At 39.4% G+C, this 23,700-nt stretch overlaps 1 protein-coding gene across 1 annotated transcript in view; it reads left to right on the top strand.

The window, feature by feature from the left end:
* Window positions 1-369: 369 nt before the first annotated feature.
* SUCLG1 (succinate-CoA ligase GDP/ADP-forming subunit alpha) overlaps window positions 370-23,700 on the top strand; it is a gene marked incomplete at its 5' end in the record, with an annotated part of 35,868 nt that continues 12,537 nt past the window's right edge. Inside the window, 5 exon segments of the mRNA NM_001133353.1 lie at window positions 370-493; window positions 9,882-9,985; window positions 16,192-16,308; window positions 18,136-18,348; window positions 18,491-18,548. Coding sequence (NP_001126825.1) covers window positions 397-493; window positions 9,882-9,985; window positions 16,192-16,308; window positions 18,136-18,348; window positions 18,491-18,548 — 589 coding nt within the window.

Here is a 23,700-nt window from a genome sequence, read left to right on the forward strand (position 1 = left end):
GTTTCTTCCCTCCTAGTCTTCAAGTCCCTTGTCTCCCCGGTCTCACTACCGCTCTCCCCTCGCTCCTTTCCCGCCGCCTCACTCAAAAGCTACGAACCAGTCGCGACCGTCAGACTACATTGCCCACAATGCCACGCGCCGGCCAGTCTCGCGTGGGGTTTTCCCTCAGCTGCTGTTATAATTAATGTTAATCAAACCCACATTTCTAGGAAGGAGCTGAGTTATTATCTGCCTCTCCGATAGGATGCCTCTTTGTTTTCACCGTGCCATTCCCGCTGTTTCGTGAAGAATCCTCTGTAAAGGGAAATTTGTTCAGGCGACTGCTGTGGCCACCCTCTGCCTCCTCCGGCCTCTGCCCCTGTGAGGTCCCCGGGGGCCTGGGAGTGTCATTGGTGGATGACCGCAACTCTTGCCGCTGCCGCTGACATCGCTACCATGGTCTCCGGCAGCAGCGGCCTCGCCGCCGCCCGTCTCCTGTCGCGCAGCTTCCTCCGTGAGTCCAGCCAGTACTGTCTTCCTGGCGCCCGCGGGTTCTTGGCCCCGCAGGACCCAACGTCCTGGCCCAGGCCGCGGCTGGGCCCTCAGGGCTGGACCTCGGCGGGGGCCTGGGAGCCGCTTGGGATTCCGGCTTCGAGTCGGGGACTCCTACGGTGGAAGGAGCTTTGCTGGATACGTGGGGCGGGGGGCATGACTTAGGCCGCTGGCAGATGGAGGTGTTGGGTGGCTGAGCCAGGATTCGGGTCCGGGAGCCCTGCAAATTTGGGAGCTTGCTCTCTGCCCCGCGGTGACAAGTGACAGGGTGGGGGTGGCGTCTAGACTGGCCTTATTTGGAGTTGGGGGTGAAGAGGTCCAAGGTGAACTTGGTGGGGAAGGTAAGGGTCTGGGTCGAGAGGTAGGGGAAGAGTGTCTCAGTAGAAAGTTGGGGGATGAGGCTGTCCCTAGTACGGAAAGGTCCTGCACTTCGAATTCCTCCTCCGCAGGATTGTATGTCAGGGGAAAGATGGTTTCTGCACACGGAATGGATCGGCATAGCCGCATAGACTCCTAGAAGCTTATGGTTGGCTGGGACCTAAACCAGCTTATTTGCAGTGTCTCCACCAGGCGGTTTGTGGACACATCAGTTCCCGAAAACTTAGCACCCAAGGTTGCTAGTCTTTGAGACACGCTGACTATAGAAAATTCTTGCCATATTCAAAGTCTCTGTGCTTGTCAGGTAGGTTATAGTAGAAAGAAACTTTGGAGTCAGCCACATCAGGGTTTGAAGTCTGGCTAGTCCCTTTTCAGTCTGTGTAATAACCCTGGACACTTAATCTGTTTTTCAGTGTTTCCAATCACATGAAAATATTAACACATTTTAAGGGGCCTGAAGCACCATCACTTGTAAGGGGGACCATTATTTTGTTTACCACTAACAATGAAAAACGATTGCTTATTAAAATTGTGACACACCAGTGGTTGTCACATGTATCCTGTTTTTTTAAAAAGTGAAAAAAAAATGTGCATTTTAGCAATGATGATGTACAGGATGATCTGGGTTCACTGCAGAATAAGTGGAGCAATTTATATAAAGCATCTCATATGTAATAAACACTCAAAGTTAGTTTTCTTTTTCCGCTTTGCTCTTAATTCTGCTTGTACTGAATATTTTATGAGACTTAATTCCTTTCTTGAGATTACATTCTAAAAGTGTACATTGATGAGTGTGCACTCAATAGCTAACAGTTGCCAATCACTTGAGGACAAAGGTCTGGCTAGATAACGTTAGCAAGTATGAAATAGTTGGTTTGTTTGGTAAAGCTTTCTGGAGATTCTTGAGAGTGTTGTAGGCAGAAGGACAAAAAGAATTCATTATACCCAGTAATCACTCAGGTCAATAGAGTTTGAGCACCAAGAATGAAGTATATTGGATATGGTTTTAAACCAGCTTAATTTGAATAGATAGTGGGTTAGAATGTAGAAGATCAGATGTGCAGCACAGCCACTGTGGTGGGAAACCCCAGGAAGAAGTTGCCCACCTGTGTCTTTCGCTTCTGTGGTCTTGCTAGTCTGAGGTTCTGAAAGATCCTAGCCTCAGGTAGGTCTGCTGTCTAGAAAAATCTAGAGAATAAAGGAAGAGTGTCTAAAAGATCTAGTTCCTTACTCCACCCTTAGCAGTCCTCTCAATCCTCTTCCCACAGAACTGGAAGTTTGTTCTTCCTAGACTCCCAGGATCATTTGGCCCTAGAGTGACCATCTGGTTTAGTTTTGTTACTGGAGTGGGCTTGAATTATTCAAGTCATGTGATTAACTTGTTATTAAGGGTCTGAGATCTAAACCAAGATGTATTCTATATTAAGAGGGGTTACAGACAACAATGCTTAATGTGTAAACACCTCTAAATTCACAAAACTCTAACTCCTTTTTCCCATGCCACATTTCCGAGTACATTTTCACTCCCACTAGAAAAATAGCAGCTACAACATCACCTTGCAAACTTTTTTTTTTAAAGGGACCAGAAATTATTTAGTCTGTGAAGCTAATAGAGCTACAGATGTTAGGGAATTTTGTTCCCTCTGTTAAGTTTCAGCTTATGGTATATTACTTGCTGAAGGTCATAGTGTTGCAATATTGATTAGAGTTAACAGCAACAGAAAAAACTCAAGTGAACACTGGTAGATGCCTTCCAGAGCCCGGTTTTATAGCTTATGAAAAAAGGAAAAGTGGCCTGGCACGGTGGCTTATGCCTGTAATCCCAGCACTTTGGGAGGCTGAGGCGGGTGGATCACAAGGTCAGGAGTTCAAGACCAGCCTGGCCAAGATGGTGAAACCCCGTCTCTACTAAAAATACAAAAATTAGCCGGGTGTGGTGGCAGGCGCCTGTAATCCCAGCTACTCAGGAGGCTGAGGCAGGAGAATTGCTTGAACCTGCGAGGTGGAGCTTGCAGCGAGCCGAGATCGTGCCACTGTACTCCAGCCTGGGTGACAGAGTGAGACTCTGTCTCAAAAAAAGAGAAAAAAGGAAAAGGATCCAGTTGAAGTGGAGAGAGAAAATACAATGAAAAGTGAGAAAGATTTCTTCCATGAGAAAGTTTAAGGATTTCATAAGCACCCTTGAAGTTGAAATAGTGAAGTTTTAAGAGAAGCATAAAGTAATGCAAGATCTTTTTAAAACTGGTCAGTAGTTTCTGTAACTTGAATCTTTTAGAATAAATAGGGAATAAGAGCCAGTACTTTTGAACCTCAGAATTTGGTATTTTAATGCCAGAAAGTAAACCTTAAAACCCAACTGGTCCCATACCTTTGTACGGCAGATGAGGAAATCCCAAAAGTTTCCAGTGAGTATCAGAAGTGATACTAGCACCCAGGTCTTCTGACTCTGCAGTATGCTTTCCACCAGCATGTACCATGTGATAACTTAAGCTTTTTTCGAAGCTCTGATTTTTTTTTGGCAGTCTCAGTGATGTGTTGAGAAGGTGACTATCCTGCTCAAAGGTGTTGCCTTCCTTTTCCCCATGTTTGCCAAGTGCGTAGGCCTGTTTTTAGAATCAGAGATGCATTTAAAGTGTATTTTGGAAAATGAGATCCTCAACAGTGATGTTGTGGATACTAGTATCTGTTGCCATTGCATCTAACAACCAAATCTTTATTTCAGAAATACAAAATAGCCTTGATTCAGATGTACCAGTGTAGCCATGATAAAGTGATTTGATTTTCTGACATCAAATTTGTTTTTCCATAGAAATGTAATTGGGAATATTAAAAATGATTTCTCTTAAGTACAGGGCAACAATTTCATTTCATCAAGGGACTGGCATACCGTAGACCCACATTTTTTTTTTTTTTTTTTTTGAGACGGAGTCTTGCTCTGTTGCCCAGGCTGGAGTGCAGTGGTGTGATCTCTGCTCACTGCAAGCTCCGCCTCCCAGGTTCAAGCCATTCTCCTGCCTCAGCCTCCCGAGTAGCTGGGACTACAGGCACCCGCCACCATGCCTGGCTAATATTTTTGTATTTTTAGTAGAAATGGGGTTTCACTGTGTTAGCCAGGATGGTCTCAATCTCCTGACATCGTGATCTGCCCACCTCAGCCTCCCAAAGTGCTGGGATTACAGGCGCGCTAGACCCACATTTTTTTACATTATAACATTTCTTACATTAGGATGTGTCTTATTATTGATATATATGTTTTTTTTTGAGACAGAGTTTTGCTTTTGTTGCTCAGGCTGGAGTGCAATGGCACAATCTCAGCTCACTGCATCCTCTGCCTCCCGGGTTCAAGCGATTCTCCTGCCTCAGCCTCCCGACTAGCTGGGATTACAGGCATGTGCCACCATGCCCGGCTAATTTTGTATTTTTAGGAGAGATGGGGTTTCTCCATGTTGGTCAGGCTGGTCTCAAACTCCTGACCTCAGGTGATCCGCCCGCCTCATTTTTTTCTTTTTTTTTTACCAGTAATTAATAGTACTTCTTAAAAATCAATGGTGTTTTATATTTGATGAAATATGGTACTTACAGCTTATTAAACTTCACTTGTAAGTCAATATTAAATGAATATATAATTTGACATTTGAATAGTGGGTTGTTTGGAGTTTAGGGGTAAGTGGCTGCTAGCTACTCTGCTGTGTTATAAGGTCCTGTAGGTGTAGACTGCAATAGCCTGTGTCTTACATATGCATAATACATATGGTTAATAAGTGTACATTTGTTAAATTCATGAGTACGTGCATGAATAAATGTTTACCAGGGACACCATTTGAGAGGTGAGTTGAAGGAGTATTGAGTATTTCATGAATACAGCCTGGGGTTATTGGTTAGGAGCATGGTACTGGTCATACAAGGCCCGTGGTTTGAGTCTCTCCTGGGCAGGTGCTCTTTGACCATAGATTGCATCATTCATCCCACCAGCCATTTTATAAATGATGTGTTAATATCTATGGTAAAGAGGACCAGTATGTGGCTGACAGGTACAAATCTATCACCCCTGTTGAAAACACATCTCTCTCAGATTACTGAGCCTCTTTCCTTCATTGTCTTTATTACAGTTTGTACTGTTGGTAGTTTTGTTTTTCTTTGTGCAATGTTTAGCTCTTTTACAGGGCAGGAAACTTCATGTGGGTAGGGCCTGAGCCTGTCTTGTTCACCTGTGAATTCCTAGCAGCTGACAGATAGCCTGTCACAGTGAATATCTCAAAGCAGTTTGGTCTGCTTGTTCTGTATCAGTAATAATAATGGGAATAAAATAGCTCTTAGGGATATAACACTTGCTGTATCCTAGGCACTGTTTTAAATGCTTTATATATTACTAACTCATTTAATTCTCACATCAGCCTATGAAGTATATACTATTATTGTCCGTGTTTTGCAGTGAGGGCTGCGCCTTTACGAATGTATTATATGTTAAAAACTTAGAGGTATATTTGTGCATGCTCACATTATATGTAGACATGGATTAGTATGTTTATAAATAAACATATAAGATGTGCACAAGGACATGTAGAAAACATTTTTGGCTAGACTTACTTGATTTTAAAATATGAACTATTTTTTCTTTCTTTTTAGGGATAAATTTGCCTTTGTGTTCATGTAGGGTTGTAAACCCAGTTTTGGGAGTGTACCAGAGACTGTGCTACCTGGTGCCAATTTAAGGAGTAATTTCATATTAATATCACAGCCTCCCAGGTGCAGCTGTTATTCCACTTCTAGATGGGAAGACTAAGGCTAAGGGAGATCAAAAGGTATGCTCTGGGTTACATGGCTGCTGAAAGGCAGAGCATAAACTCAAGACCAGGCCTGTCTGATTCCTGCGATGATGCTCTCAGCTGCTCCTGGGATGCAGTCCCAAGGTTAAGCTGGACAATTTCTAAGAATCTGGAAAGAAGGATGTGGCCTAGGATGTGCCAACTACAGCATTCGCCATCAGAAATTATTCCTGGTGGCCAGCCTCACCTTTCCTGCTCTAATATTTAATTTAAAATACTTATTTTCAGCTGGGCATGGTGGCTCATGCCTGTAATCCCAGCACTTAGGGAGGCCAAGGCAGGCGGATCACTTGAGGTCAGGAATTTGAGACCAGCCTGGCCAACATGGTGAAACCCCGTCTCTACTAAAAGTACAAAAAAATTAGCTGGGTGTAGTGATCCAGATACTCAGAAGGCTGAGGCAGGAGAATCTCTTGAACCCGAGAGGTGGAGGTTGCAGTGAGCCGAGATCGTGCCACTGCACTCCAGCCTGGGCTGCAGAGTAAAACTCCATCTCAAAAATAATAATAATAATAATAATACTTATTTTCTTCTTATTAGTAAAGCTAGGCATCTCATCATATATGGATTTGCAGTTTGTCATCCATTGTGTTTCTTGTTCATGGCCGTTATCAGTTTTTCTCTTAGGCTTTGGGCTCCACTTTTTGTTGGCTCTTCATGTTGCTCACGTTAATTCCTTGTCTGTTAAATGTTATGAAAACACTCCCCTGGTCTGTCATTGCCTTTAACTCTGCCTATGGTGTGTTTTACTCTGTCTGAATGCTTTCATTTTTCATGTAGGCAAAGATTCAATTTGTATCATTGCTTTTGGGTTTCATTTATTTAAAAAAATGTCAGCATGGCATTTGTACTAGATTAATGTAGCTTTGGGGACCGCCAGCAGCATTTTAGGGCTGAACTTACATGCAGTCTCTATATGAATTTTAGGGAAACCTATGATCTTTATATGTACAAAAATAGATATAGGGTTCTTTTCCCTCTTTCCTGATAAGTGGGAGTTCAAGATTGACTTTTTCCAACTCACCGAAAAAGAGATGACCCTTATGATGTTTAGCTTGGTATAAGTGTTTCTTTTGGAGACCCTGTTTCTTGTCCTGGAATTCAGTGAAATGTTTCCCATGGACCTACTGTGTGTAAGGCACTGACCATATACCATAGGAGACAAGATGAATAAGACATGGTCCTGACACTCATGGAGTTTACAGTTAGCAGTGCGAAAAGTATTTAGATGGTACTTGAAATAGTCTTGAAATAAATTTAAGCTTAGATAATTTCCCTTAGAAATAACGTGATGAAAAGAGTAAGAATATGTGTCCACTCAGTAGTGTACTGTATGATGATGTTTATTGTATACCCATATGAAAGTGTTTGTAGCTTCTATTCTTCTTAATGTCAGATCCCTTTTAAAGTTCCCCAGTATATTCATAAATCATGTATATCATGTGAAGATATAGGAATTCTTGACTGTGTAATGTTTTATTTAAATGTTAATTTATACGGATTAATGTAAGTGAAATTCTCAGGAAGTTGAGGACATTAAATCTTTAATTGAAAGGTAAGAGATATTCGCAAGATGGTTTGGCCACCAATGTATGCCTTGTGTTCTAAATTTCACTTTAGGAAGTCACTTACTCTAGTAATTTGGTGGCTTTGTCACCCTCCCCACCTCTTACACATTCATAGACTTCTCTACCTTGAATAGGTGTGGGGAGTTTATCTACCCCAAATGCCCAAGGCTTTTTTTTTTTATTATAGTACTTCACACACCACGCAGTTATGGCCCACTTTTATATCAGTTCAGATAGATTGTGAATTATTTGAGGGCTGAGACCCTGTCATTCATCACTTTATCCTTGACACCTGACATTATGGCTTGGTATAGGTGCTCCTCAAATGTTGATTGAATCAATGAATGAACTCACATTTCAGTACCAGATGATAACCTTGTCTGGCATCATACAGGTTTATTGTCAGGATGGAATGTGATCAGGAATTTCACTTCCTTGCCATTGAATACATTTCTTGGATTTGCCTGTAAGACGATAATAGTCTATTAGTTCCAGCTTATCTAGAAATGGGTCTGTATGAGCCTGGGCCTGGTGTGTGGATGGGGAGATCACACACGCATGAGCGCACACACATCTACACCTGTGCGTTAGAGGTTTCCCAAGATTTACTTAATTAGATGCTGTAGGCTCTCAGGGGCATTGCACAGGCTGAGTAATACTAAAAGGCTAGGGGATTGGGAGGTAAGCTGCTATTTATCACACTTCTGATACACTTTTTATGAGCACCAAAGATCTGATGTTGTAAAATCTTGAGCTCCATAGAATTGATCCAGGAGATCTGGAGTTACTACGAGAAAACAGAGATCTTCGTTGGTCTGTTATTGGAGCTGTGCTTTAGGGACACAGACAGACCTGCCTTTTCTCAGGGTGACTTCTGCTCATGTGGAAGGAGAAGTGAATTGTCTGATCTTTGTTAAGTTAGTGAGTATAAGAGTACTTGTGCAGCACCAAACTTTACCTACAAAAAGTATTTTATGTTAACAAGTAGGGACTCCAGATATCCTGATCATAACATCTGATCTTATAATCAAATCTTCTACCTTCTGGTCTGAAAACATATGGTATGATAAGATATGATATGATATGAGCATTTGATGAAGATTCAATGGGAGGGACTGGTAAAGCCAATTCTTCCACTAGTCAGAAATTGTAGCAGGGTAGGAAAGGGTGTAGCTTCTACACAAATACCATGGTTGTAGGTGTTCAGCTGGGAGAAGTGGGAGCCAAGGGCAAGAATGTGTCTCGAGTGCAGCACTGGCAAGGGTGGGTAGGGACAGGGTCTCAGGCCATAAATCCCTGCTGTGTCCACTGGCCTAGAGTCAGATGCTTAGCTGTGACTGCTGTGCCAGAACTTGACCTACAAAGCCCGTGGCCCCTTGTTGAGCACAGTCTAGTAAGAGAAAGCTGTCTGTTATGTAGCAGTTCTTTGTGTGTACCAAATATTATCCAGGTGGTAAGGGCTAAATCTGGGCCTGTCTCCTCCCTAGAGGTGTAAGGGATTCCATATACTTCCTCCAGAAGCAGATGTTGTTGCTCTTTCAGTTATGGAATGTGAGGTCAGGACTTAGGTGGGCATGAGGCAGTGATTTAAGGCAGAAAGCATGGAGTGGACTCTGGGCAAATATGTGACAGGTGTTCTTTTTTTGTTGTTCAATAGAGATTACTCCTTATGTTCTTTTCTTGGGCTAGCTTCATGGGCTACCACAATGATAGGTAGAAGCTACTTTGAAAGGGCCAGGGATGGGCCACAGAGAAATCAGGTTGTTAGTATTAATGGACATTTAGAAGGTAGCCCAAAATTTTAAGTCATCTATGTTCCTCCTACTGTGTTTTGGAATGTGGGGAGCTGGTTGTAGTAACTGTTTAGATTTCTCAATTTCTCTTTTAGGTAGGTTGCTGCAATAACCTAGGGTTTTTTTTTTCCTAACAAGCTTTTTCCTGTCTTGTCTACTTTCCTATTTGTTTTATTTTCCCTGTTTCTTTTATACATGAGTTCATATCAGAAGAGATTAAGTGATTTTGTATCGTATTTTAGATAAGTTTTATCCTATGACTTAACATTTAATATGTTGTTCTTACTAGAGAATGAGTTGCTGAGTGATTTTTACTTGTATTCCTGACAAAGTTTGCCTTTTAGCTTACCTATTTAAAGGTATTAGGCTTTAAAAATTTGGGTCAAGTGGGGAAACGTGGCTGTTTAGTAAACATTGTTAATAGGGGTGACATTTTGTTTTCAGTCCCTGGATTTAATTTTAACCATTTATCTTTGAGCCCCAGTTTTTTTTCTAGGAAATAAAAATGATAAACATTAGCTTTTTTTCCCCTCAGTTCAGAAAAAAACTACAAGATTGTGGTTCTTGATAAAGAGAGGATGGAACAATGTCTTTTTTGTCTGTTTTTCTAACTTATTTCTGTGGTCACTGTGTCTTATTTAAAAGGTGGCATTTAGGTTTGCTGTGATCACAGGATAGCGCGTGCATTAAAGAATTTTTTTTGTGTGATCAAGTTGAATTATTGTTCAAAAGTTTAGAAAAATTATAATGTGTCTTTTTTTTTTTTTTTTTTTTTTACCTCTTAGTGCCGCAGAATGGAATTCGGCATTGTTCCTATACAGCTTCTCGGAAACATCTCTATGTTGATAAAAATACAAAGATTATTTGCCAGGGTTTCACTGGCAAACAGGTATGTATATCTAGATTTTTATTTTCAAATGTAGACTAGAGATATAACAAATTAACTATTTTTTTATTTTTAATATCACAAAAATAACACATGATTGTTGCAGAAAAATATACTGTACAGCAATGGGGTTGTATCTCAGGAGGAGGTTAGTTGCTATTGTCAGCCTATAACATAAAAATTGTGTTTAAACTTACCTTGCAAAGGAGTATATGGTATGCTTACTAGGAGTATATTGTTTTGGAGGCCCATACACTTTCTTTCAGCAAATACAACACTAATGGTTTTCCTCCGGTGTTGAAACAGATCATTGTTTCTTTGACTAAGCACTAGGTAAACTAGATTCTTGTGTTTAGGTTTTGTACAAACAGACAAAAAACCATATTGTTAAACACAGAATCCATATTCAGTGTGGAGAAATGTTCAAACCCAGAGAGGCTCATGGATACTGAGACAAGCGGAAGAACCCGCCCACTGACTTTTTTCATCTTATACTTTCTCTGGGATGATGGCCTGGGACTAGCAGGCAGAATTGCCTGAAGTGTTTTAATTTGTTGTCATTTATTTATATTCATTCTCTCATCCTCTTTCCTGTTCTTATCATAGATTTTATATAAGTGTAAATAAATATATCTGTGATGCAATTCTATAATAAAATGCCACATAAGAATCTTCTTTCCTTTTTCCTACCTTTCTACTCCCCAGGAACTCCTTCTGTTAACAAGTTGGCATGTATCCTTTCAGATATTTTTCTTGTGCATGCAAACATATTTATATAATATGTGTTTTGTAGTGTTTATTATATAGAACTATATATATTTATATAATGTTATCCAGCATATAATATATATACAATCCATATTTCTGTAAAGTAGATACCTAAAAGTAAAATTGGATGTTATATGGTCTGTGTATTTACAATTTTAATAGCTACTGCTAAATTGAACTTTAAAACATTGGAACAGATTTATACTTCCATGATAGTAGATGCACAGAATTTTTTTAAAATGAGGTAATACTATCAAATCAATTAGAGTATAACCACGTGTCTTAACCCAAAGTATCCCTTTTTTTATTATTAAAGGAGATATGGCAAGATAAAAGCAGTCATTTTTTTTTTTTTTTTTTGTAATTTAAGGTTAATGATTTTTCTGTAATTAAAAGAATTGTCATGTCAATTCTTCAGTGTTTTGGTAATCTAGAGCAGAGGTCAGTAAACATATTCTGCAAAAGGCCAGATTGTAAACATTTTAGATTTAGTGGGTCATATAGTCTGTGTTACAACTACTCAAAAGTATTTTAACAGCAAAGCAGCCATAGAAAATATTGTCAATGAATGGGCCTGGGTGCGTTCCAATAAAACTTAATTTACAAAACCAGGTAGTGGGCCAAATCCTATACACTGCAGTTAGCAGGTTGTTTCATGTAAAATGGTCCTTTTGCTTTTTTTTTTTTTTTTCCTGAAATAACTGGGCACACGAATGTGTTGCAGTGGACCTTCTTTTTCTTATTCCATTCCTCTATTACCGTAAAAAAAAAAATCCGATATCAAAAAATGAAACACCTATAAAACCATGAAACTTTGTTCCTTGTAAAAATGGCAGGATGTGGTAGCCCACACCTGTAATCCTAGCACTTTGGGGAGCCAGAGCAGCAGGATTGCTAGAACCCAGGAGTTTGAGACCAGCCTGGGCAACATGGTAAGACTCCTTCTCTACAAAAAAATAGAAAAATCAGCTGGGCGTGGTGGTGCATGCCTGTGGTCCCAGCTACTCAGGAGGCTGAGGTGGAAGGATCACCTGAGTCCAGGAGGTTGAGGCTGCAGTGAGTCATGATTGAACCACTTACTCCAGCTTGGGTGACAGAGTGAGACCCTGTCTCAAAAAAAAATGTTTATTCTGATAGCCAAATAATCTTATGTATGCCACTTCCCTTATATACATTCTAAGGAAAGTAGATCTTCATCCAAGATTTGAAGTGCATTCTATCATCCCCTTCCCAGTGATGTTATATCCAGCCTGTTTTTTGTTATATATTAATATTATTAGCATATAATCAAATGTTTGATTAACCCAAATTCTCCATATAAATTTATTATATATAATTTTGTTTTTCTGTTTGCCAAATATTATATGATTCTGTGACATTTTAAGCTGTGAGCTTTTCTGTAAGAACCATTGCCCATGGTGTAAGCACTATTCAGAACTGTCTCTATATTCTAAATAAGGTGATAGTTTGCCTAAATATTTAAATCCAAGGGTAGTTACAGTGTTTTTCAGTTACCTGCAGTTAACATTGTTTCTCATTCGCTCTCCTTTTTTTTGTTTTTGTTTTTGTTTTTAAAGTAAGTGAGAGCGTTAATTGCCTCAGGTTTGTTGATTCAGATTCATTTTAGAGATAATGGTGAGGTCTGAAGTTTAGAACACTTCCACAGTAAATCTGCATATTGTCTCATTAGTTTGTTTTCTCAGTACACACATTGTTCCACATATGAATTAAAAATCCTTGCATTTTTAGAGTATGTTTCAGCAATGCAGTTTTCCAGTGGGTGCCATCTTGTTTCTTTTACTGGGTTTATAAGCTGCTAAAATTATTACTATTCCTAACATTGTACTGGCTGGTGATGATGGTAAAACTAAGAAACATAAGCTTATTTGGAATAGATGTATTATTCCTCTTTAGCACTACTTTAGGATTAAAATTTGGTACTTCTGAATTTACCTGGCAGTGTAGTCTAGGGCAGTGCTTCTCAGTGTCTGTAGCGAAAAACCAGTGTAGGTGCTTGTTTTTAATTTTCAGTCTAATGTAGATCAATATTTTTATAAAATACAGTAAAAAGCTGTAGCAATGTCATACTGCTATATTTGCAAACATTTTTATTTTTTTAAAAATTAGATTTTCCCCACCCCCTCCCTTCCTTTCTTCCTTTTTTTGTTGTTTTTCCTTTTCCTCTTATCTCATTGCAGAGCAGCAAGAGTCTGCAAACTATACTTTGAATAGCACTGCTTTAAGAGAGAGAGAGCACTGGCCTGTGGTTCTTTCAAAACCCTGCCCCTGACTTTAGACAAATTAATTAACATGCTTGGGGCCAAGTTTCCTATTTTGAAAAAATTTGAATCAGAAAATTTCTGAAGTCCTTCTTAAGGCCGTGATTTTTATTCCTTTAATAGAACGTGAATAGTTGGGACCACATTTTGAAGGTCCTTGCAATGATCATATAGATTCGTTCATTTTTCAACAGCTATTTATTGAATGCCTACTGTATATTGATTTAGGTGTCATATTGCAATGAACAAAGTAGACATAAATCACTGTCTTCATGGAATTTACATTTTAGTGGTTGGTGGGGAATATATCAACAAAATCAATGAGTATTTTATGTGGTATGTTACAAAGTATAATTGCTATGGAAGAAATAAGCTGGGGAAAGGAGGAGTGTGTGTACTCCTGGTGGTTAGGATGGAGGAGAGGGCGATTTTATATCAGGTGGTCAGGGAAATTCTGATCTCTGAATTGAGATGTAAAGGAGACGTAGGAGTGAACCAAGTGGATATCTTAGGGAAGGATATTCCATGCAGAGGGCACAGTGAGGCCATGAGGCAGGCATGTCCCTGCTGTGTGTGGAAGCCACAAGGCCAGCGTGGCTGGAGTATAATAAGTAGGCAGGTATGGGATTCTGATGTGGGGAGACAGCTTGTAAATTGACTTGTAGGCCAGTATATGGAGTTTGGCTTTTACTTGACTGAAATCTAAAACAATCAGAGTGTTTGATTAGAGGAGTGCCGTGGTCTTCCTTATGTTTTGACCAGATCACTCGGGCTGCTGTGGAGATTAGATTGAAGGGGAGCAAGGGCAATAACCCTTCAAGAATTGAAGTGACTTAGACCACAGTGATAGCAGTAGAAGGGGGAGGAGTTGTTGATTATACTTTGAAGATAGAGAAATAAGATCTACTAATGGATCTAATATGGGACATATGAGAAAGAGAATAATCAAGGATGGCTTCAGTATTTTTGGTCTGATTATCTGTAAGGTGTGAAGTTGTCTTTAATTGAGATGGGGTATATGGAGGGGAGTGATCGGGAACTCAGTTTTGGACATGTTGAGTTTGAGATGCCTGCTAGTTCTCAAAATGGAGGTGTCAGGTAGGCAGTTGACAATGTGAATATGGAGTTCAAGGCTTAGATATGTGGGGTGTATGTGTCTTTGTGTATGTGGGAGGGGTCACCATATGGATGATATGTATTGCCATGATAAGGGATGACATCACCAAGGGCATGAATTTAGATGAAAAAGAGAAGTCTAAGGTGTTGCAGGAAGTCAGGAACCCTGAACGGAGGGACCTGCTGAAGCCACGGCAGAAGAATATAAATTGTGAAGATTTCATGGACGTTTATTAGTTACCCAAATTAATACTTTTATAATTTCTTACGCCTGTCTTTACTGCAATCTCTGAACATAAATTGTGAAGATTTCATGGACACTTACACTTCCCCAATCAATACCCTTGTGATTTCCTATGCTTGTCTTTACTTTAATCTCTTAGTCCCGTCATCTTTGTGAGCTGAGGAGGATGTATGTTGCCTCAGGACCCTGTGATGATTGCGTTAACTGCACAAATTGTTTGTAGAGCATGTGTGTTTGAACAATATGAAATCTGGGCACCATGAAAAAAGAACAGGATAACAGCAATGTTCAGGGAACAAGAGAGATAACCTTAAACTCTGACCACCGGTGAGCCGGGTGGAACAGAGCCATATTTTTTCAAAAGCAAATGGGAGAAATATCTCTGAATTCTTTTTCTCAGCAAGGAACATCCCTGAGAAAGAGAATGCGTCCCTGAGGGTAGGCCTCTAAAATGGCCACTTAGGGGGGCGGCCATCTTTTATGGTCGCAGCTGTAGGGATGAAATAAGCCCCAGTCTCCTGTAGCGCTCCCAGGCTTATTAGGATGAGAAAATTCCCGCCTAATAATTTTTGGTCAGACTGGTTGTCTGCTCTCAAACCCTGTCTCCTGATAAGATGTTATCAATGACAATGCATGTTGGAAACTTCATTAGCAATTTTAATTTTGCCCTGGTCCTGTGGTCCTGTGATCTCGCCCTGCCTCCATTTGCCTTGTGATAGTCTATTACCTTGTGAAGCACGTGATCTCTGTGACCCACACCCTATTCGTACACTCCCTCCCTTTTGAAAATCACTAATCAAAACTTGCTGGTTTTACGGCTCAGGGGGCATCACGGAACCTGCTGACATGTGATGTCTCCCCCAGACACCCAGCTTTAAAATTTCTCTCTTTTGTACTCTGTCCCTTTATTTCTCAGACCGGCCGACACTTAGGGAATATGGAAAAGAACCTACGTGAAATATCGGGGGTGAATTTCACCCGATATCTGGCTGAATTTCCCCTGATACTAAGGAGAGAGAAAGAGAAGAGGAAAACCAGGGGAAGTCAAGCCCCAGAAGCCTAGTGAAAATGAATCAGTCCTTGGAGCAATTTTTGGTTGTCATTAACTGGATGGAGTTATGAGAGTTAGAATGGTGTGCTACTGGCATCTAATGAGTGGAGCCCATGGATGCTGCTAAATGTCCCACTAGGCACTGGATGACCTCTCATAAGAAAGAATCATCCTGTCCAAAATGTCAATAATGCTGAGGTTGAGGAGGAAAAGTGAATGGATAGAGAAATACAGATTGTTGGGTGGGCAGTATTAAAGGTTTACTTAAGGTGAGTGATCATTAATTTAAAATGAGACCAGTTGACATGTTTTTTTTTTCCCTCTAGCCACTTTTTGGCTGCACATGTATAGGCTTAGAGTAGGGAAAAAATTGGATTTGACCCAGGTTGTGGTTTTGCCAGATATTTAAGTTGAAGTGAGAGAAAGCCAAGGTTGTTGTGGGAGGGTAATGATCTACCATGGATTTTAAACTGAGGAGTGTGAGCACATGAGGAGTTGAGAAACAGGGAGTTTCTGGTTATCAGCCAAGTTTGAAAACAGGGAATCAAAGAGGCCCTTGTTTATAGCTATTTTGGCTTTTCAGAGGCTTGTTTTGCTTCAAGGTTCAAAACTATGTTTAGTAAATATATATTATTGTCTGGGACTAGTTAACCTATTTGTTTTTCTTTTCCTAAGTTGCTAAGATTGCTTTTGCTTCTTTTGGGCTTACCAGTCTGCTGTTTCTCATGGATCTTGTGCTTTTTCCCCTCAGGGCACCTTTCACAGCCAGCAGGCATTGGAATATGGCACCAAACTCGTTGGAGGAACCACTCCAGGGAAAGGAGGCCAGACACATCTGGGCTTACCTGTCTTTAATACTGTGAAGGAGGTAATTAGTGGTGTCTGAGTTTGGCAAGACAAGAAAAGCAAGGGAAGAGCGAGCATTCTTTGGGTAGAGATCTTAATTATGTTTTTTTTGGAAGAGTCACTTGCTATTTGAAAATTCAGTAACCTAGAGAAATTTGAATTGCCATCAAAACCAGTATGTTATTTTTGTTTCTAGGTATGAATCAGCTATTAAGGGAGGAAGTACTGTGGCCAGGCTTCTGTTTGGCTTTTTGCGCTTTGCTTACCTTTCTTCTTCCAGTATGTTAGTAGTACAAATGTCAGCAACCACCCCTTAATTCTTCCTGAGTGGGGACTATGCAGTAGGCACTGTGCTAGGTGTTTCATTCAAATTGCCCTGTTCAGGCCTCACTACAACCCTTGGAGGTAGGTGCTGTTATCATCCTCATTTTAAAGATAACAGCGTTACTAGTGCAAAGAGGTTAGAGATCTTGCCCATGGTCTCACAGCTGATTAAGTGGCAGGCTTAGGATGGCTTGGAGTAAAGAGTGGTCCCATGTGAAGAAACTAAATTGTAGAGTCAGATTTACAAATCACAGTGTCCTGATTCTCCTCAAACTGCTGATTTCCTAATAATTACCTTTTAAAATGATTTTTAAATTAAATTTTAATTATTTGTTACAAAACTGCTAGGTACTTTTTGTAAAAATTCAGATGATACAAAAAGTAAGTAAAGTTAAATTTTACAGTGTTTTCGAAATCTCAGATTTTGCCTCTGTAGGGAGCTAATTTAAGCTCAGTGTGTAGTCTTTCATTCTCTTTTTACTCTTATATGAATATATACAAAACTAATAGTATTTAAAAGAAACTGTAGTGTAAATTCTTGGGTATTTAATTTAAAAAATCTAGGAAATAAACTTAGTTCTTTGGGATGATGTGTTGATCAGCCTTAAATGTATTCTTCCCTTCTTCTTATGCATATTTTTAAGGTATGTTTTAAAGCATTACATTTTTTAAAGCACAAATTTAAAGTCCTTCCTGCCTTAAATTCTATTATGGCTGATTTTATAACCTCAAAATATAGAGAGGAGATTTTTTTTACAATTCCTCTAGATAGACTTTTCTTTTGTCATGAGCCTCTTTTTGCTTTTTTTTTTTTTTTTAAAGAAAGTTCTTCTTGCTAAGCAATCCATTTATAATTTATAGTGACACAAATAGTTGTGACATTTGGAATATTCTATAAGTTTTTTGACAGATATTGTTTATTTTTCACCCGTTCTGCTCTTACAAAGGGCTTTTTGAATGAGTAGGGTTGGTACCTTTCATCCATATGACGTCCCAGCACAATATTTGCTGTTGTCACAGTATAGCTTCTGGCAGTATTTGTAGACTTTAGAGGTAGAAAACTATGTAATGTAGGTACTTTTCATTAAAGTACCTACATCCCCATGATGTGACTTTTTTTGATTCCATACTAGTTTTAATATTTTTTGTGTCTCCCCCTCTGTTATCATCTTGAATAGAGTTTTAAAAAATTATTTTTAACCCCTGGCATCATTTGTGGATGATTTGTTGGCATTCTTTGACTCTGTTCACTGTCAGGCTGCTTTCAGGTTTACTGACATGCCATAGAGAGTGAGATGTCACAGAAGCTTTCAATTCACAGTGGCATTCAAATGGGCTGAGAAAGGGCTATGCTTGATTCTTTTCTACTCTGACAGTGTAGCGAATTTGAGAATGGGAAGAATGCTATGTCTCTGGTTAGTGTCCTTTTCTTACACCAAGACATTATTAAAATGATGGTATTGAATTTATTTTACAATGTTTATGATTTAACAAATAATAAGGTGCTTCGTCATTAATGTTTCAGGCCAAAGAACAGACAGGAGCAACGGCTTCTGTCATTTATGTTCCTCCGCCTTTTGCTGCTGCTGCCATTAATGAAGCTATTGAGGCAGAAATTCCCTTGGTTGTGTGTATCACTGAAGGAATTCCCCAGCAGGACATGGTACGAGTCAAGCACAAACTGCTGCGCCAGGGAAAGACAAGGCTAATTGGGCCCAACTGCCCTGGAGTCATCAATGTGAGTGCAAAAAAATAAAAAGAAACTCAGATTAAGCCTCTCACAAGGCTAAACAGCTTTGAGTGAATGCGAGTGTATTTGTGTGTATGACCTGTGAGTGACTTTTTTTTTTAACTTTTCTGAAAACTATGATTACTTTCAGCCTGGAGAATGTAAAATTGGCATCATGCCTGGCCATATTCACAAAAAAGGAAGGATTGGTGAGTTTGTTTTTTACATTCTTATAGATTAAAACGTTATTTGCCTTAAACCCTCAAAACTCACAAAGAATTTTTGACTTTGCAAATCAAGTTTAATTAATTTGACTTGAGTAGAATTTACCAGGGAAGTTTTGTAGTCTATCAATTCTGTGTCTTGAATATAATGAGTTTATTTGAGAAGCCATTACAATTCTGCAGAATCAATGAAGATTTTTTTGGTGGTGGGAGTTTAAAGATTTTTTTCTGCTCAGCACTCTGTGGATTACTCCATGTGTTTGCATGTATCAGTAGTTAATTTCATTAACTATTATAACTTAGTTATTGCTAAGGAGTATTCTGTTGTATAATTATACCACAGTTTGTTTATTCATTCTCCCATTAATGAACATTTGGGTTGTTTTCATGTTTGAGCCTTACAAACAAGGCTTAGGTCAACATTTGTGTACAGGTCTTTTTGTGGAAACATTTTCGTTTCTCTTGGGCAAAATGTGTAGGAATGGAATTGCTAAGTCATGTTCATATGAACATAAGTCAAGTATATTTAACTTTATAAGAAACTGCCAAATAGTTCTGCAAAGTGGCTGTATCATTTTATATTTTCACCATTAATGTAAGAGAGTTCCAGTTGATCCATATCTTCACAAGCATTTGGTATTGTTAGTCTTTTCATTTTTTTGAGACAGAGTTTTGCTCTGTTGCCCAGGCTGGAGTGCAATGGCTCGATCTTGGCTTACCCCAACCTCTGCCTCCCAGGTTCAAGCGATTCTCCTGCCTTAGCCTCCCGAGTAGCTGGGATTACAGGCATGCGCCACCACGCCCCGCTAATTTTGTATTTTTAGTAGAGACGGGTTTCTCCATGTTGGTCAGGCTGGCCTCGAACTCCTGACTTCAGGTGATCCGCTGACCTCGGCCTCCCAAACTGCTGGGATTACAGGCGTGAGCTACCATGCCCAGCTATTAGCCTTTTTAAATGTAGCCATTCTACTGAGAATAAAATGGTATCTCTTGTGGTTTTGAGTGTCCCTGATGACTAATGATGTAGAGCACCTTTTCATGTGCTTATAAGGCCATTCACATACCTGCTCAATAATTACCTTGTTCTTTTAGATATCACAAACTTTCTCAAAATGTTTTAGGTTTGTAGGCACCTTAGAAAGCAGGGCAGTGATCAGAAAGGCAACTCAGATGGCCTGTCGTAGGAAAATTGCACTGCTACTTGGTTAGTTCCTTGAGGAAACAGCCAAAGTAACATTTCAAAGTTAGCCACATTAGGCTTGTGTTAAGGCTTTACACCAAACTTTCTCTAAACTATACGGTTTTTCAGTTATGAAAGATGATTGACCTTATTTTTCTCTATCTATAAACCATGGCTACTAATAATAAGGGTAATTGTCACAGTGGGTGAGTGTCGGCTGTGCAGTTTACAGAATTGGGTTAAAGATCATGATTTTTCTTTATTACCAATGTCTCTTGGAGCTGTCAGCCCTGCTGCCAGTGGCAGTACTTGATAATTTCATTTACGAGAGAGGTTTCAGGGAGCTCCATAGGCCATCTGAGTTCCAGTGGTGCCAGATCCATGTATCACTGATGCTTTTGTACATATTTGAATAGTTCTTACATTCTTGGGTCTGTTTTGAAGGCTGTGGTCTTAAGGTGAGCATGGAAGGAATGCTCTGTGCTGAGTCGCCTTTCTGATCACTGCTCTGCTTTCTAAGGTGTGCATAAACCTAAAAAATGAAAATCAAGAGAAGTTCAGGGAAGTCCTTTAGACCTTGCCTTTGTGAATGGTCATAACCCATTGATGAGACAGTCGTCTGAGACTGCTTTTAATTCCTTTGAAAAAGGACTTTTTTTTAAAAAAAAAAAAAAAAAAAAAAAAGAAAATATGTGACACTGTGTCCAGAGTTGGTTCCTTCCAGTGGGTTCTTGGTCTCGCTGACTTCAATGAAGCCGCGGACCTTCGCGGTGAGTGTTACAGCTCTTAAAGGTGGCATGGACCTAAAGAATGAGCAGCAGCAAGATTTATTGTGAAGAGCGAAAGAGCAAAGTTTCCACGGTGTGGAAGGGGACCTGAGCAGGTTGCAGCTGCTGGCTGGAGTAGCCAGCTTTTAGTCCCTTATTTGTCCCCCACCCATGTCCTGCTGATTGGTCCATTTTACAGAGTGCTGATTGATCCATTTTACAAACCTCTAGCTACAGAGCGCTGATTGGTGCGTTTTTACAGAGCACTGATTGGTGCATTTTACAAACTTCTAGCTGGCTACAGAGTGCTGATTGGTGCGTTTTACAATCCTAGCTGCAGAGTGCTGATTGGTGCATTTTATAATCCTCTTGTAAGACACAAAATTTCTCCAAGTCCCCACTCAACCCAGGAAGTCCAGCTGGCTTCACTTCTCAACACTACAAGATTTTTGAGGGGGTGAGGAGAGAAAGATGGTTATTTGTGCCAACTCTTCCTATTTTGGTACCATTGCTAATAGTCTCAATAGCCTCCTTGACTTCAGATCCTTAGGTTGAGAGTTAAGGGAAAGGAAGGACTTTTCAGTCCCTTGGGTATTTCTGAATGGAATATAATGTAAGAGCAGTATAATAGTGTAATGGATTTCCAGTTTTTGTTAATGACAGCTAATATAATTGCATATCTCCTAATTGAGTGTTATCGAAGGAAGTGATTGGATTCCAAATTGATGATATTTAACTGTACCATGTTGTTTATTTCTCTTATGATAGACAGTTTGTTACTCTCAACCACATGTCACATACTTGACTCTTCTGCCCTCTTTTAAAATTTTAAACTGCCTATATTGAGATAACTATAAATTCAAGTGTAGTTGTAAGAAATAATACAGACAGATCACCCTTTATCCAGTTAGCCCAATGGTTAACATCTTGCAAAACTATAGTATAATTTCATAAACAGGATATTGACATTGATACAGTCAATATAGAGAACTTTTCCATAACCACAAGTATCCTTCATGTTACCCTTTTCTAGTCACGTGCCTCCTGCTTCCACCGCCTTCTCAATTCCTGACAACTAGTAATCTACTCTCCAATTGTATAATTTTGTCATGTCAAGAATATTATATAAGTGGAATCATACAGAATGTAGCCTTCTGGGATTGCCTATTTATAGTCAGAATAAGTCTCTAGAGATTCATCCAGCTTGTTGTGTATCAATGGTTTGTTTCTTTTTATTACTGAGGAGTATTCATGGTATGAATGTACTTCAGTTTGTTTAACCATTCAACTGTTGAAAGACATCTGGGTTGTTTTCAGTTTGGCCTGTTACAAGTACAGCTGCTATAAACATTTGTATACTGGTTTTTGTGTGAACATTGTCTTCGTTTTTTTGGAATAAATGTCCAGGAGCATGGTTGCTGGGTTGTATGTTACTTGCATGTTAGTTTTTTAAGAAACTGCTGAATTGCTATCCAGTTTAAGAAACTGCTAAATTGCTATCCAGTGTGGCTGTGCTATTTTCCATGTCTACCGGCAATGTATGATCCAGTTTCTCTACAGCTTTGCCAGCATTTGGTGGTGTCACTGTGTTTTTATTTTAGCCATTCTGGTAAGTGTTTAGTGATAGCTCACTGTAGTTTTAATTTGTATTTGCCTAGTGGCTAATGATATTATCTTTTTATAGATTTTTAAAATAAATTTATTTGCCATTTGTTACCTTTTTCAGTGAAATGCCTCTCCTTGGGTTTTGCCCATGTTCTAATTGGATTGTTTACATTTTTATGGTTTATTTTTTAGAGTTCTTTGTATGTTCTAGATACTAATACTTTGCTGGATATGCAGTTTACTTTTTCATGTTTATTTAAAAGTGATCTTGTTTGTATCTATAAAAACTCTTCTTGGGATTTTGATAGGAATACACCATTACATAAGTAGGTAGGCATTATCCACCTAATCTTCTCAATGATGAAATGTCCCATAGAGGAGAGGGACCGTGTTGAAGACAAAGGATGTGGATGGGACAAAGGCACTAAGAATAGGGGAAAAGTGATAAATGAGACATACGTGGGGTGGAAGTTGTGGTTGTCGTTTGTTATGCATTAGGGTTCAGTAAATGAATAATCTTAAAACTATTAAAATTAAATTTCACTTAAGAGGGTGGTCTTACTCCATTGATGAGTTTTCAGTTTCAACTCACTTAGTAAACATATATGTGTACCTTCTGTGCCTGGAACTGTGCTTTAAGCTGGGAACATAGGGGTTGTGAAGACTCTTATTTATTGACCCATTGAAAATTATAGTCTAGTGAAGAAGGTAGCTGCTATAGAATCTCAAGCACCATTGGTGGTCTTTTACTAAACCAGGTGGTAGGAGAACATTGTTCTTAACTGGAGAATCAGTGTGTGGTCAGGATATTCAAATTTCAGGCTGGTTGATCAAGCCTGACTATGAATTTATTTTGCCAAGCCAAGATTATTAGATAAAAATTAAAACTTGAAATTTATCCTTCCCTTTTTTCCTTATGGACCTTTTACAGATGGATCATTCCATTTTACTGTGTCAGCAGTAGGAGGCCATGTTATGTGGCAGATTCGAGAGCAGGGCTCAGGCCAGCAGTTAGTCTCCTTAGAGATGTTAAGCTGTTGATCAGAGGCACTGTCTTGCCTTCCGAATAAAAAGTTTGTGTTCGTTCCATCCCAAGGCAGGCTTTCTGTAACGCAAATATAAATATCTGCCTATTAAAGCTAGGTAGAATCAGTATTTTAGATCAGCTTTTAAGGATTTCTGCTCTTGATAAAATTTTTGTTTTTTAAAAGCATTATTATGGTTTTAATATAATTCTTAACAGTGCTGAAAGTTAGCATTATGTAAAAGTGACCTCAAACTTAGTAGTGTTTGCTGTAACACTAGAAAAAAATAATTACCTGTAGGTTGCCGTAGGCCATTCAGTGTTCTCTGCATGATCCTCCCTCTGTCCTCAGTATTTGCCATCAGTACCTGCCTTGACCTCAGGAGCAAGAAGAGTTGACAAGAAATGAGCCCTCTTGTTACCGGAAGGTACTGGAATTGTACTGCAGGAACTGCTGTTCTTGTTTTCTTAGAAGAAAAAATTCAACCAAGAGATGCACAACAAGGGTTAAGTAGCAGAGTTTATTGAAGGAAGATAAAATGCATTCAGAGAGAGGAGCGG

Source organism: Pongo abelii, chromosome 12, assembly GCF_028885655.2.
Source record: "Pongo abelii isolate AG06213 chromosome 12, NHGRI_mPonAbe1-v2.0_pri, whole genome shotgun sequence".
In the NCBI taxonomy this organism is placed as follows: Eukaryota; Metazoa; Chordata; class Mammalia; order Primates; family Hominidae; genus Pongo; species Pongo abelii.